The sequence below is a fragment of the Urocampus carinirostris genome, chromosome 8 (assembly GCF_059441175.1).
Source record: "Urocampus carinirostris isolate Australia breed hairy pipefish chromosome 8, RoL_Ucar_1.0, whole genome shotgun sequence".
Lineage (NCBI taxonomy): Eukaryota > Metazoa > Chordata > Actinopteri > Syngnathiformes > Syngnathidae > Urocampus > Urocampus carinirostris.
Window position 1 is genome coordinate 7,819,355 of NC_142356.1, and position 14,887 is coordinate 7,834,241.

General features: G+C 41.0%; 1 protein-coding gene across 1 annotated transcript in view; it reads right to left on the reverse strand.

Moving 5' to 3' along the window:
• The window catches only part of LOC148360620 (dolichyl-diphosphooligosaccharide--protein glycosyltransferase subunit TUSC3), a 97,835-nt gene that overhangs the window by 51,356 nt on the left and 31,592 nt on the right, over window positions 1–14,887 (reverse strand). Inside the window, exons 2-4 of the mRNA XM_088341490.1 lie at window positions 11,630–11,799; window positions 8,550–8,667; window positions 2,642–2,782 (exon numbers count right to left, since the gene is read on the reverse strand). Of these exons, the coding sequence (XP_088197616.1) occupies window positions 2,642–2,782; window positions 8,550–8,667; window positions 11,630–11,799 (429 nt within the window). The remainder of the gene's footprint in view (window positions 1–2,641; window positions 2,783–8,549; window positions 8,668–11,629; window positions 11,800–14,887) is intronic.

Sequence of the window (14,887 nt, forward strand, 5' to 3'; positions counted from 1 at the left end):
AAGATTAAGACCAGTAGAATATGGGCGCCAAGAAAGACTGCATCTTCTAAGTTTAAGCATACATTGTCTGTAAAGTTAAGGTACGTTCCGATAATGAGGAAGACGCGTTTGATGGCGGTAATTATGAGCAGGAAGATGAGGACGATCTTCCGTGTATTTCACAATTGAGGGATGCTTTTTTTTGACAGGCACGTTTGATGCATTGCGAGCGTGATCCTACTAGCGTGTTGGTACCTTTCAAAGGCACGGTTTGGGATGAAAGTTATATTACTATTATTAAGGCTTTGAAAACTCTCTCGGTGTACCGTCTTTCTTCGTAAATATGTGTAACCATGTATTTGCAACTGTATATTTTTGTAATGTATTTGTTTTAGAAATTTATTCTGTTATGTGTTCTACGGACAAATCAAAGAGAAGGGGCGGAGCACACGTGCGCTGATGGGAATTGGGGTAAAGCTGAGTTACCGGTAGATCTGTCTGTTGTCGCAGCGGACAATAGTGGATATATATTTTTCCCCACCCTTAACTTTGGAAATATACATTTTGTTTCCTTGGATTACTTTCAACGGGACCCGGACTTTACAAGTCTGCATCATACGTTAATTACGGGTATCATTTTCCAATTATGATGCAAACTGTGATTCTAGAATTGTGTACTATCTACGCGGTTCCAATCGTGGAGCTTACAGCCTGGTCTGAGGTAAACTTGCGATTGTGTACCAAGTTTTAATGCGGGCGCACGCGGATTAGACATAGGTGCGGCTTGTATAAGAACAAAAGTGGCAGATCACCTACAAAATGGTGGGTGCGGCTTATAATCCGGTGAGCTATATAGTCCGGAATTTAAGCTACTAGAGATGCAACAGCCTTAACAATACGACTGATTATGGATGAACTTTCCGGTTTGTTGAGGAAATTATGGAGAGGTAGAGAGGATACACGACCGAGTTGTGTTACTTCTATATATTCTAATGAGGAACACAAATGTTTAAAATTGATTACGCTTTTATTTTAGCTATTTCAGAAATTGGTTTACAAAACAAGGCAATGTCCAAACCAGAAACACAACTAACAACGTCCATATCAGAAACATCGACAGAAACTAAGTTGAACATGAGAGGAACAAAGTAACAAAGAAACCAGAAAAAAACACAAACTTGTGGCGATGGAAGTGAAAATGTCAACGACCCAACAAACGTGTGGAGATCAAAATGTCCTATGAAAGGGTGCAGGATAACTGAGCACAGGTAAGAGGTGATCGGACAGACCTGTGCCCAGTTAAAACCCCGGTTGGGGCCCTCTGGTGGTAGGAGGAGGTAGGAAACCCTCAGATATATTTTAATGAGGAAGATGGATACATGCACAAATTTTTTGAACAGGTGTTGTCATCTTTCCCACCCTCTTTGTCCTTCCCCGCCTTTTTTGTTGTCATCCGTTTAAATAACATAGCATGCCGTTAAGTGACTAAATATGGAGTCTTTTTATCCTAAACTGTGACGTTTGGCTGTTATTGGTTTGATAAATGCAGATCATTTCATTTCATTTCATTTCATAACAATTGGATTATTGTGCACCCCTAATAAATCTAGCTATCTACCTTCAGGGTTGGGTAGGGTTACTTGAACTGGATTACTCCACTCCAAATATGCTAATAAAAGACAAAAGAACCTAAATGTGAATAAAATTACTCAATTTTGTGCAGGCTTGGGGAGTAACTGAATACATGGAACGGCAAAAATGATGTTGGCAAGCTGTTTGGATTTATTTTCATTTTGTTTCTGTCGCATTTTATGTTAGTTTTGCCGGAGATCAAAGCCAGGAGAGAAAGCTTACCACATGTTGTGAGTCATCATTTTATTCATATTTAGTTTATTTTGTCTTTTATTAGCATATTTGGTATTGGAGTCATCCAAAAGTAATTGAAAGTAATCCTACCCAACCCTGTCTACCTTGGTCATATGCCTCAAGGGGGTGACCGACAGCGAGACAAACATGAATACAAAAACAAGGAAAAGAAAAAAGGAAAAGTAGCAAAAAACACCAAAAAATTGACAATGGCCAACCCAAATGCCCAAACACCCAAACAAGTTAAGCACCTCGGCACCTAAGTCGGTCATGCTTTATAACTATAGCCTTATCCCCCTTGTTTTATAACCTTATCTTCTCTGTTCCTTTATCTTCTTGGCTCATACCTCATTGTGAATGTGTAAAACTGGAGTGTCATGCCCAATTTCGTTGTCACAATATGTTAACCCATTTTGTAACAATGACAATAAAGGTATATTCTATTCTATTCTATTCTATCCCTCCAGATGAAACTGTACACAAGAAAGCGGCCATGTCACTCCGGTCAAGTTGACAAAACACACTCTTCTGTTCAACAGCAGGGCCCGACAGCTTTCACTGGTTTACCCCTGCCGTATCATACAAGTGCCCTGCCCATCCCTTAGAACACGTCTAAAAATCCCACTATCCTTTTACAACACCTCTCCACTCATTCCTATCACCTACATGAGCTCTAGCTTCCACTATATTTAGACCTAATAAATAAAATGAATAAATAAAACAATGAATACATAATAAAATAAAAATCTTATTAAATAACACTACAGGCATTCAAATGAAAACGCTTAGAACATACTTGAACATCGGTGCGGTCCGCGATCCACTTTGCCAGTTGCTCGGATGCGAAGCCGATCCTCTGGAGGTCGAACGTGTCTGCTCGTTTTGGTTTCCCCTTTGCCGGAAAATGCATGAAGGTCGGTGCGCTGTTCATGTTCAACTAGAAACAAAAATAGAATAGAATCAAATTGTTAATTCTCGTATTTTGTAGTTTATTTGTTGATACCCTGAAAAGTCAATATTATTAAAATACATTTGTGTCACCAGAGTCATTATACAAAAGTATAACAAAATTGTAGGGCCTCTCCTGTCATTGTAAAAAAGCGATTTTGAGAGTGGCTGGCTAGCTACACGCTAGCATCAGGTAACCGCGACTCCAGCCAGGTCTCCCCGATGATTAAAATACAAGAGTCAGGAATGTCCCAGTTTCCCACAAGTTGTAGCTCCATGTCATCCATTTCATGGTGAGATAGAGACTCAGTAAGGGTAGCTACAACAACAGCCGAATCATTGACACACACTGCTCACTCGATATATAGTTTCTAGCAGTATCGTCTAGACCCTTCTATCTACCGAGAGAGCTAACTGTGGTCATTATGGTTGCTGTTTACGTTCCACCGGATGCTAACATTAGCATAACGCTACATCTCCTGCCAGCTGCTATCAATAAACAGCAGCTCGCACGCCGCGACGAAGCTTTTATCGTGGCCGGCGACTTTAATCAAGCATGCTTATGGACTGTACTTCCCAAATTCATTCAATTCTTGGACTGAGCAATTAGGGAAAAAAAACACTGGACCGTGTGTACAGTAAGATCAAACATCTAGTTGGATCCGGCCATCTCTGTCCGTCCCTCACCCCCTCCGGAGGAAAAAATGCAACATGACAATAAAGGTATATTCTATTCTATTCTATTCTATTAAGAAAGTTGTTAGCAGTAGGCCGGACCTGTAGCCTCATTATTGGCTTCTCTTCAGATGCCACCTCAGTCGCTTCCTAGACCCTATGACAATCCACAGAACACCTGCCGGTGAATACCCTTGCCTCTGCACTCGGAGTCCAAATTAATTACTGTTGTTGTGCTCTGTGCAGCCCTTTGAGACTTTTTGTGATAAAGGGCTATACAAATGAAAATGACTTGACTATTGTTTGTTAAGTTTGTATGGAAATTTCATGAAAAATATGAAATTAATTCTTGAAAAACCCTTTTTTTCCCTCAAGTGTATCCCTGAACACAATTTAAAGTATAGAATTCTCTTCTGGAACCTCCATTTTTCCATCGCTGTGGTTTCAAGCTATTTTAAAGTTTGCAAAATCCTTTTTCTTCTCCCAGTGGAAAGTGTTACTTTCTCCAAAGGATTTCAATACTTATTTAGGTCAAGACTCATTGCTTCTTTCCCGACTTTGCTTTAATGCTGCTGGGTGGTTTTTCATTCGACCTGAGATCTGTGCCTTAAAAACAAGTTCATAAGACACTGGCTCATACATTTTTAGCTTCGAGAGGTTGCGTTAATTTTCTGATTTGATCGCTGCTTTGATGCCTTTGATGGCTCCGGGACCTGGGCGTGGCAGACGAGTCATACGCATCGACGCGAAAACTGCCGACGGCTTCACATTGGCTTAGTTTCTTCACTTACATTCTCAGGACCTTTGTTGACAGAGTACCGTATTTTTCGCACTATAAGGCGCGCCCCGAAAAAATAGTTTTCGGTCCTATATTTTCCATACATAAGGCGCACCGGATTATAAGGCGCTACAATGGGAACGTCGACAAAACAGTCAGGTAGTTCAGTCAAACTTATTACCGCCTTAACATTCCGAAAGCTTGCAAAGAAGCAAATACGTGTCTCGGACATGTACAGAAACAGTGTCTGTACAATGTCACTCAAAGTTCCAAATATCATTCAGAAGGTTAAAGTCTTGGGATTCAAGAAATGCCAACCATTCCTTAGTTTCTATTTTCTTTTTCGCTCGCAACTTTACTGTGCATATGAGAATAAACACTTGGAATTGAGTTTAATTTAAAAATAGATATCACAGAAACATCGAGATCAGTCTGAAACAAGATGCTGGGAAAATATATAGCCGAAGTAGCTCACCGAAGTCGTTGTGTTCAATAATAATGTGCAACCACGGTCCTTTTATATCCGTGAGTGTAGTAAATCCAGGAGAGTAAAATATTTATAAATACAGTACAGAATAGTAAAATACTGTTTCCTCTATGCCGTAGTTCAACCTAACATGCTATTCACAATTATCTTTTTCGGCCAATTGCAGGCTTTGTTTTGCCCCTTTAGCCAATGCAAGCCTGTAAATGATAAAAAAAGATCCGTCCCCTTTACCTCCGAATAACTTTAGCCAATAGTGATCGATTCAACTGATGATTGACACATCTTTTTCGGCCAATTGCAGGCTTTGTTTTGCCGCTTTAGCCTATGCGAGCCTGTAAATGATAAAAAGGATCCGCTCCCTTTACCTGCAAATAACTTTAGCTAATAGTGATCGATTCAAATGATGATTGACACATTGGTTAGCCAATGAAACGCCGGTATATAAATCCCAGCATACACAGCGGACTACTTCGCATTCGGGGGAAAATCGAGTCGGCGGCTGCTTGCATTAGTTGCGAGGCTTTGCGACTTCATATTGATCCATATATAAGGCGCACTGTATTATAAGGCTCATGGTCAGCTTTTGAAAAAAATAAAGGCTTTTAGGTGCGCCTTATAGTGCGAAAAATACGGTACCTAAAAAATGACTCATTTGCAAGATTCATGTTTCTATTTCAAAGTGACAGTGTGTAATAAGTCAACAATCAAGGTCATTGTAGCATAGAGTAGAGTTGTAGCTTGAAGCTCAAAGGAGACCACTTGACAATATTCGAAAGCCTACTTCCCTTTACTTTTTGCTAGAGCAAAGATTAATTTCAGCCAGTGACAGAACATTAAAGCTTCTGTTAATCCCAACAAAAGAAAAAAATAAGATAGATCGAGAAGGATACACCCAGAGCAGTGAGCCATAGCCTGTTGGCTAGCAAGAATGCCTAGAGAGGGAAACGTCGAAAAGTGGAAGATGTCTGCATCACAGAACTCAGCAATGTATGCTCGTATGAAAAGCCGTGGAAGTCGAGTGACACTGAAGGACGAAGCATGAGCAGCTAACAATAACAATAGTGGCAAGCCGTAGCTTGAAGCTAAGAGGCTAACATGAATGGCTAGAGAATGGAACTGTGGGAAAAAAAGCACCTGATGCCAGAATATCTGAGTTAAGCAACGTTGGGTCACATGACCAGTTGTAAAAGGAGAGAGACGTCTGAAGACGAAGCACAGGAGGCTAACAATTACAATAGCGGCGAGAGGCGAGCCCGAGACTTCAGCCAAGAGGCTAGCAAGAGTGACTAGAGAAGGAAACGTCGAAAAGTGGAAAATGTCTGCATCACAGAACTCAGCAATGCTCGTATGAAAAGCCGTGGAAGGCGAGTGACACTGAAGGACAAAGCATGAGCAGTTAACAGTAACAATAGTGGCTAGTGGCAAGCCGTAGCTTGCAGATAAGTGGCTAACATGAATGGCTAGAGAATGGAACTTTGGGGGGAAAAAAAAAAGCACCTGATGCCAGAATATCGAGGGAAGCACCGTAAGGTCACATGACCAGTTGTAAAAGGAAAGACACTGAAAGACGAAGCACGGGACGCCAACAATAACAATTGTGGCTAGAGGCGAGCCCTAGACTTCAGCCAAGTGGCTAACTTGAATGGCTGGAGAAAAAAACTGGGGTGGAAAAACAAATTCCGATCAGATACCTGAAATTTGAAACTAAGCAACGTTCGGTCGCACGACCAGCTGTGGAAGGCGAGAGACACTGACAGATGAGGCAGGAGCAGCTAACAATAAAAATAGGCGTTAGCAGCGACCCATAGCAAAGTGACAAACATGAGTGGCTAGAGAAGGAACCAGGGAAAAAATGTTGAATACGCCTGAATGATTGGACTCTGCGAGTACCACCTGCATAATTCTGCTGTGTGGCGTAAGTGGCTGTTAAGTGCTAAAAGCACCACAGGGACAAAGCAGCTTCTCAAAATAGTCATTTAGGTTTCTGTAGTCGCAAGATGGTGACCAAGCATGTCAGCTGAGATATGCCATACCGCATATAATTGGAAAGCTCAAACTCTTGGGATTCAAGATATGCTGATCGTTTTAAAATATCACGATCAGTCTGAAACACGACCTGAAAAATAAAAAGCCGGGTAGCTCACCAAAGACTTCGTGTTGCACCCATCACGTTCGATGATAATACGATCCGCGAGTGTAGTGAATACAAAACAGTGTTAAATATTTACGTATTCCAAAACACGCAATAATGCTGACGAAATAAATTTTAAAAAAATCTGCCAAAAAGCATCTCTGCATCAATGGACATTGTTGTTGCCAGCTGTCCGTTTAGCCCCATTAAATTACTTTTTCTAGGCCATAGATCAACCTAACATGCGATTCACAACTTTTTCGGCCAATTGCAGGCTTTGTTTTATACTGCTATAGCCTATACAAGCCTGTAAATGCTAAAAAGGACCTCATTTACCACCAAATAGCTTTAGCCAAAAGTGGCGGTTTAAATTATGATTGACACCTTGCTTAGGAAATAATATATGTATATATAGCCTGTATATATATCCCAGCATGCACCGTACACCATTTCTATTGTCGTGGAATAGTTGTGGGTCAGAGCTTGCCAACAGAATGAGGACACACTTGTTTGGACAGGAAATTTCAGATTTGCTGAGAAACAGAGTTTAGAAAAACAAGTGTCATCTAGAGGATAACACTGCTGCTTGATTATGAACATCCGGCGATTACGAAACAGACAGCACGCACCCACTCCGGGAAAACACCACGTGATATTTCTGAACGGAGGGTATAAAAAGCTGATGTATCAGAGAGAAGAATGAGAAAACGCTGTGTCAACTCTTGTAACGAAATAAATGGTTTTCTCCCTTTCTGACATATTGCCGCGTGTGTTTCGGGGCAACGCCCATATGCGTTCTTCTCTGAAACTATCAAGTCGGCGGCTGCTTAGCGTAGTTGCGAAACCTGTTGGGACTTAATATTGAGCCATATTTAAGGCGCACCGTTTTATAAGGCGCATGGTCAGCTTTAAAAAAAGGAAAAAAAGAAGGCTTTTAGGTGTACATGTGTATGGGCTAGTACATGTGAATTTTGGGTAATATTTGAATCAACAGAGTGAAGGATTTTATACATTCGACTATAAAGGATATTAAATAAATTAACTACAAAGTAAGTACATGTACTCAGTTTGATGCAGTAGAGAGATTCACTGACTGTTTTTCTTCAAGGTACATTAGAAGGTTAGGCTGTCAGACGTATTTTGATAACAGAATTCCTGTGAGTGCTGACGGGTGAAGGCCAGACGCACAAGGACAAACATCGCGACGCCCCTCGGCGAGGAGGTGGTGAAGCAGGTACCTGGCGCGCCCATGGGAGAAGTCGGCACGCCCATGGGAGGAGCCGGCACAACAGTTTGTGTAAAGACGTGGGAAGATCGAGGGAGAACGAGAGAGATACAAATTCGGCTAATTCGTTGCAGTTCACTTAGTTAAATTTTTAAAGAAAATGCCGGTCTCTTTACACAAAACGAAACAAGCATGCATTGTTATGTGAATGAAGGCTATGTTTGGTTAATGGAGTCAGATAACTAATTCGAACAATTTGGTAAACGATACATTTGTAATATTTATTTCCTAACAAGAGTTTTATTGAAAGGAATAATCAGTAGGGTCACTTCGTAATGGACACTGGACCGTGAGTGTGGACACAGGCAAAAAAAAAAGCAGTGTCCTTCAATGTTCAATAGTTTGAACAAAATAGAAAAAAAAAGTAGAACAAACATGCAATATAATAAACAACGGTAACCTGTTGGAAAACATCGGCTCCTTCGTCATAGTCGACTACAGTGAAGAAAAGCTTGTTAGAGAACGCTGATGAGTAGCGCCATGAGTTTGCCAGGACTTGGTACTCCTCATTTGCTTGCCTACGAGTGCCACAAAGAACAGTAATGAGGACAAATAGCAAATACAAGATCAGCGTTGCTTTTCAATGTAAAAAAAGACATAACGAAAAAAGAGTTGCCCCACTTTGCATTTTTTTACTTGCAGAGAGAAATCCACTTACAGTCCCTAACCAAAAAGTCCAGCAGCATACCTTTGATTACTGTATTCCCTTGCTGTTTTGCGCTTCGTACTTTGCCGCCGTGTGCATCGCGGGTTGAAAAACCTTCTGCAATCCATTATCCCTAATCCTAAATTGCTTAGAGCGCAGACTGGCATAAGGCACATTTGTCTGGCCTGGTGGCTCTTTTTTTTTGCTGTTACTGTACTACCGGTTAAAATAAACTGCTATTAAGCAGCCGAGATCCATTAGCCCCGATAACATATTGTGGCAAGGGGGAAACTGCAAAAAATCAATTATGTCAGGAGATGTGCCGTCCTGGCCCGCTTAAAATGAAACGCGTAGTTGCGATCCATTATCCTGGGGCAAGCGACGGCAGAGTGTTTTTTTGTTGTTGTTAAGGCTGCTGAAGGATGCCATCGTGGCCTGCCTAAAATGAACTATACTGTTTTGGCTGTGATCCGTCATCTCCAGTCCATTATTGCTGAAAGTGGGGGCTGAGAGCAAATTAGTATCATGCGTGGCGGCTCTTTTTTCCTGTTCTGCCTAAAATGAACAGCAACCGAGGCTGGTATCCGATACCCCCCGATGACTACGTAGAGCACATGTTATAAATGGGGGGACTGCTTTGTAAATTTACTCCCAGGAAAAGTCGACTGGGGATAATGGATCACAGCCACAACCCTGCATTTCATTTGAGTTGGGCCAGAACGGCACGTCTACCGGAAAGTGCCCTCTGCTCTGCCTGTTCCAATCTGCGATTGTGGCTAATCGTTCTTAGCTTCAGGAATGCGGTTCAGTTTTTGGTGGACAGAACGCCCAAAAAGTGCTGCCAGCTGTTCCAGCAAACAGCGATATACGATCGAGGATATTAGTAATGAGTGCGGTTCGCTTTTTGATGGACAAAATGGCAAAAAAGATCCATCAGGCCAGACAAAAAGGCGCTGTGGGGATCACCTCACAACAGTATGCAATCAGGGTTAATGGATTGCGGTTTAATCAATGCAGTTCAAGTTTTGGTAGACAAAACAGCAAAAGAGCTGCCAGGACCTAACAAAAATGGTAAACGGCAAATGGACTGCAGTTGTCAAGCGATTTTAATAAGTCAATGAAGACCGTTAAAGTGCCTCACAATGTACTTCACACTTTACCCTTTCACACACACACTCACGCACTCAAGGCGCCTGTCAGTGGCATATGAAATTCAGTGTCTTGCCCAAGAACTCTTCGAAATTTAACCCGGAGGAGCCGGTAATCAAACCTGTGACCTCTTAGTCCTAAAATGACCGCTCTAATCCCTGAGCCACATGCAGCAATATGTGATCCGGGATAATGGATTGCGGCTGCACGCGTGTAATTTAAAGAAAACTCAGGCCTTACAAAAATGCGGCAATATGCGATTGGGGATAATGGATCACTGACTGTTTTGCAATCCGCAATGCACTGAGGCTGCAAAGAAGCAAAAAGTAGCAAGGGCTTACACAAATGAATTGAAAAATCAGGAATTATATTGGGAATTATATTGCAAGTACAGGGGGGATAATGGATCACTGACTGTTTTGCAATGCACTGAGGCTGCAAAGAAGCAAAAAGTAGCAAGGGGTTACACAAATGGATTGAAAAATCAGGAATTATATTGCAAGTACAGGGGGGATAATGGATCACTGACTGTTTTGCAATGCACTGAGGCTGGAAAGTAAGAAGCACAAAGTAGCAAGGGGTTACACAAATGGATTGAAAAATCAGGAATTATATTGGGAATTATATTGCAAGTACAGGGGGGGATAAAGGATCACTGACTGTTTTGCAATGCACTGAGGCTGGAAAGTAATAAGCAAAAAGTGGCAAGGGGTTGCACAAATAAATTGAAAAATCAGGAATTATATTGGGAATTATATTGCAAGTACAGGGGGGATAATGGATCACTGACTGATTTGCAATGCACTGAGGCTGGAAGGTAAGAAGCACAAAGCAGCGAGGGGTTACACAAATGAATTGAAAAAAAAAAATCAGGAATCATATTGGGAATTATATCGCATGTACAGGGGGGATAATGGATCACTGACTGGGTTGCAATGCACTGAGGCTGGAAAGTAATAAGCAAAAAGTAGCAAGGGGTTGCACAATTGAATTGAAAAATCAGGAATTATATTGCAAGTACAGGGGGATAATGGATCACTGACTGTTTTGCAATGCACTGAGGTTGGAAAGTAAGAAGCACAAAGCAGCGAGGGGTTACACAAATGAATTGAAAATATCAGGACTTATATTGGGAATTGTATTGCAAGTACAGGGGGGATAATGGATCACTGACTGTTTTGCAATGCACTGAGGCTGCAAAGTAAGAAGCACAAAGTAGCAAGGGCTTACACAAATGAATTGAAGAAAATCAGGAATTGTATTGCAAGTACAGGAGGGATAATGGATCACAGACTGTTTTGCAATGCAATGAGGCTGCAAAGCAAGAAGCACAAAGTAGCAAATGAATTGAAAAATCAGGAATTATATTGGGAATTATATTGCAAGTACAGGGAGTAAATTAAACAATGATATATGATCTTTTCAACACTTAAAACCACACGCTTGAAAAGATCAGCACCACAATAAATACAAAGACTATCAATAAATAAAATTGGGGGAGTTAATGAGCCGAATTTTGTCAAACACTGCTCTATAACTATGCTTCATAAATCATATGCTGACTCCTTCAGGGTTGACTGGCGCAAATCAAGTGACAAGAAGATGGATGAACGTCACCTTTTGGAAGTAGTTCCAGAATGCAAGCATGCACCCCTGAACCGTGATTGAGCTTTCCGCGTACTTACCGACAGACGGAACATTGCCGTTGCGGCTGCAATGCCGTAAACATCACGATGACGGAATAGTTCCTGGGCGGGGCTTTGACGAAACGTCGGAACTTGTCGCCGTTCATTCGGACCACGGAACGGCGGGAGGACCACTCCATCATCTGCTCCACCTTTTCAGAAAGGAGGTTCTGGAGAAGAAAAAAGAACAAATAAGTCAGACCAAAGTAGAACGGTTTTGTTTTTCCTCCCAATAACCAATAATATTCCGCTGTGTGTCTTTACACAATACCAGCTGGGGATAATGGATCACAGCCACAAAAGTGCATTTCATTTGAGTTGGGCCAGAACGGCACGCCATAACACTGACATATAGATATTGCAGAAAGTGCATATAAATACGTGTAACAATAGTTGGTAGCCAAACTCCTCAGCCAAGTGGCTAGAGAAGGAAATGGCAGGAAAAAAATCAATTCCAATATGCCTTGATCATGGAAATGAGCGACATTGGCTAACATGACCGGCTATAGAAGGCGTTTGACACTGTAAGACAAAGTACGAGCAGCTAAAAGTAATAGTACCGGTTAGCAGTGCAGCGTAGCCTGCAGTCAAGTGGCTACCATGAGTGCTAGAGAAGGAAACTGTGGGAAAAAATGTGGAAAATGCCTGGATCACAGGACTGGGCGACCAGCACATGCAGGCCTCAGCTTCGGTAGACGAGTGACACAAAACCAAGCAAAAGCAGCTAACAATAACAATCGTGACTAGCAAAGAGCTCTAGCCTGCAGCCAAGTGACTGACATGAGTGGCTAGAGAATGATACAGTGGAAAAGAGTTGAGAGTGCCTGAATCAATTTTCTAAACCTGCAAGTCATGTTTATGAGATAGTCTATGTGTTTTTGCCAACTTAAAAAATAATGGAAAACGACAAAGAAGCGATTATTATTATTATAGTACACATTTCAGAATATAACTGTTTGAAATACGTCACAATGGACATATTTGTAAAAAATATATATAAAAAATGAACGTTGCTAGATTTTTTTTCAGATTTTTGTTTTAATGCTTATATCATGATTTGCTATACACTGTTGTAGTAAATAACACAAGATTTTTAGTACTTTAGTAACTCTGCGATCTTGTTTAACAAACCTATGATAAGGTGCTAATAAGTTAATAAGTTAAATTTCTTAATTTATAACTACTTCATTTCTATAGTTGTAATTATTTGACTTCAGTTGTGTTGTAGCCAGAAGTGGCCTTGAGCGCTATTGTTAGGTATATCAACTTTCTTCTTTAAAAAGATCACATCAAGCAAAGTCCAACGCTTAACCCTTTAAACAAAATAACCTTTCTCTGAGGGAATCGATGTTAAGCGGCTTGAACAGGACTCTTCCTCCAAGGCTATCTCTAGGAGAACAGTGAGATCTTTGAAGCAAATACATCATGTATTTACAACCAAACGATGGTAATCCACCTTAGTCTCTGGATTTGTAGTGCTGCCTTTCACACTGTGGATCATAATATCTTACTAGAACGGTTGGAAAAATGGATTGGTCTCTCAGGAACCGTCCTCTTATGGTTCAGATCCTACCTCTCAGATAGGAAGCACTGTGTTAAATATGGTGAAATGACATCTGAGCCCTTTAGTGTTATCTGTGGTGTTCCGCAGGGTTCAGTACTTGGCCCCCTTCTTTTCAGCATTTACATGCTTCCATGAGGTGATTATTAGCAAGTATAATATCAGTTACCATTGCTACACAGATGACACTCAACTATATCTTCCGATGGAGGAATCTGCCACACTAAATTGTGGAAATTTGGAGGCCTGCCTCACTGAACTCAACTCAACTTCTTGCGCCTTAACTCTGAAAAGGCCGAAATGCTAGTTATTGGTGCATCTAAATGCCGTGACTTGTTCTCAAAAACGGCTCTGAACATTGACAAATGTAATATAACCCAGAGTGACTCAGTCAAAAATTTAGGTGTCATATTTGACCCCGATCTGTCCTTTCAAACACACGTTAAGAATATTACTAGAACAACTTTTTTCCATCTTCGTAACATTGCTAAAATTCGCCCTATGCTGTCTCAGTCGGATGCGGAGATTATAATTCACACGTTTGTTATCTCCCATCTCGATGACTGTAATGTACTACTCTCCGGTCTCCCGAAGTCCAAAATCAAGAGCCTTAAGCTAGTAAAAAATGCTGCAGCGAGGCTTTTAACTAAAACAAGAAAGTTTGATCACATGACCCCGATTTTAGCTAACCTGCATTGGCTCCCTGTTAGCTTAAGACGTGATTTTAAGGTTCTGGTGGTAGTATACAAAATCATGCATGGACTTGCTCCCTCATATCATTCAGATATAATTTCCCCCTATGGAGTCCAGAGCCCTTGCTCTGAAAACGCTGGTCTATTAGTGATCCCAAGAGCCAAGAAGAAATCTGCAGGTGTGAGATCTTTCTCAATGTTTAAATCTAAGCTTAAAACACACTTCTATTCTATAGCATATGAATAACCTATATTTTATGTTGATAATATGTGTATTGTCTGCCCTAATGTAGGTTTTAGATGAGGGGATAGTGTCATAATAGTCTGTAGTTTGCAATAGTCTTTGATCAGTGCAGCCCTTTGAGACTCTTCGTGATTAAGGGCTATACAAATAAGCATGATTTGACCATTTCCGGCTTCATCCTAATTTATGAGGTTTGTTTTTTGTTTCTGACAGTTTTACTGTTGTTTATGAACATTTGTTTGTTAATTTGTTGTTGAGTTTTGTCTGTGCAGCCCTTTGAGACTCTTTGTGATTAAGGTCTATACAAATAAACATGACTTGACTTGTGAATTTCTGCAACCATTATTCTGTAACTCGTTTGTGCCCGAAATATTCTGTAATAAAAACTTCAAAGGGATTTTTCATCCCTCCAGTCTTTATTTTGACTGACCTACTGTCCTACAACTCGAGTATGAATACAGATGAAGAAAAGAGCTTTCTTCTTCAATAGATACGTAGCATTTTCGAGTTTCCTACTACCGCGTGTGCGAAAAGATGAGGGTATTTTGTCCGCCGCTACACTGAGCCAATTTGAAGTAATCCCTCTTTTCAATAGAAGAATCGTCGGAAACTGCATCGAACCTCGGTGGCCAAAGCTGCGATCCATTCGCTTACAATAGAAACACTTTCCAAGTACAAAAGAGCCAAGGATCTACCAGATGCACGGAATAGGCTTCTGATTGGGTAGAAGAACTCCACGCTAATGGGTATTAGGGCCCCAA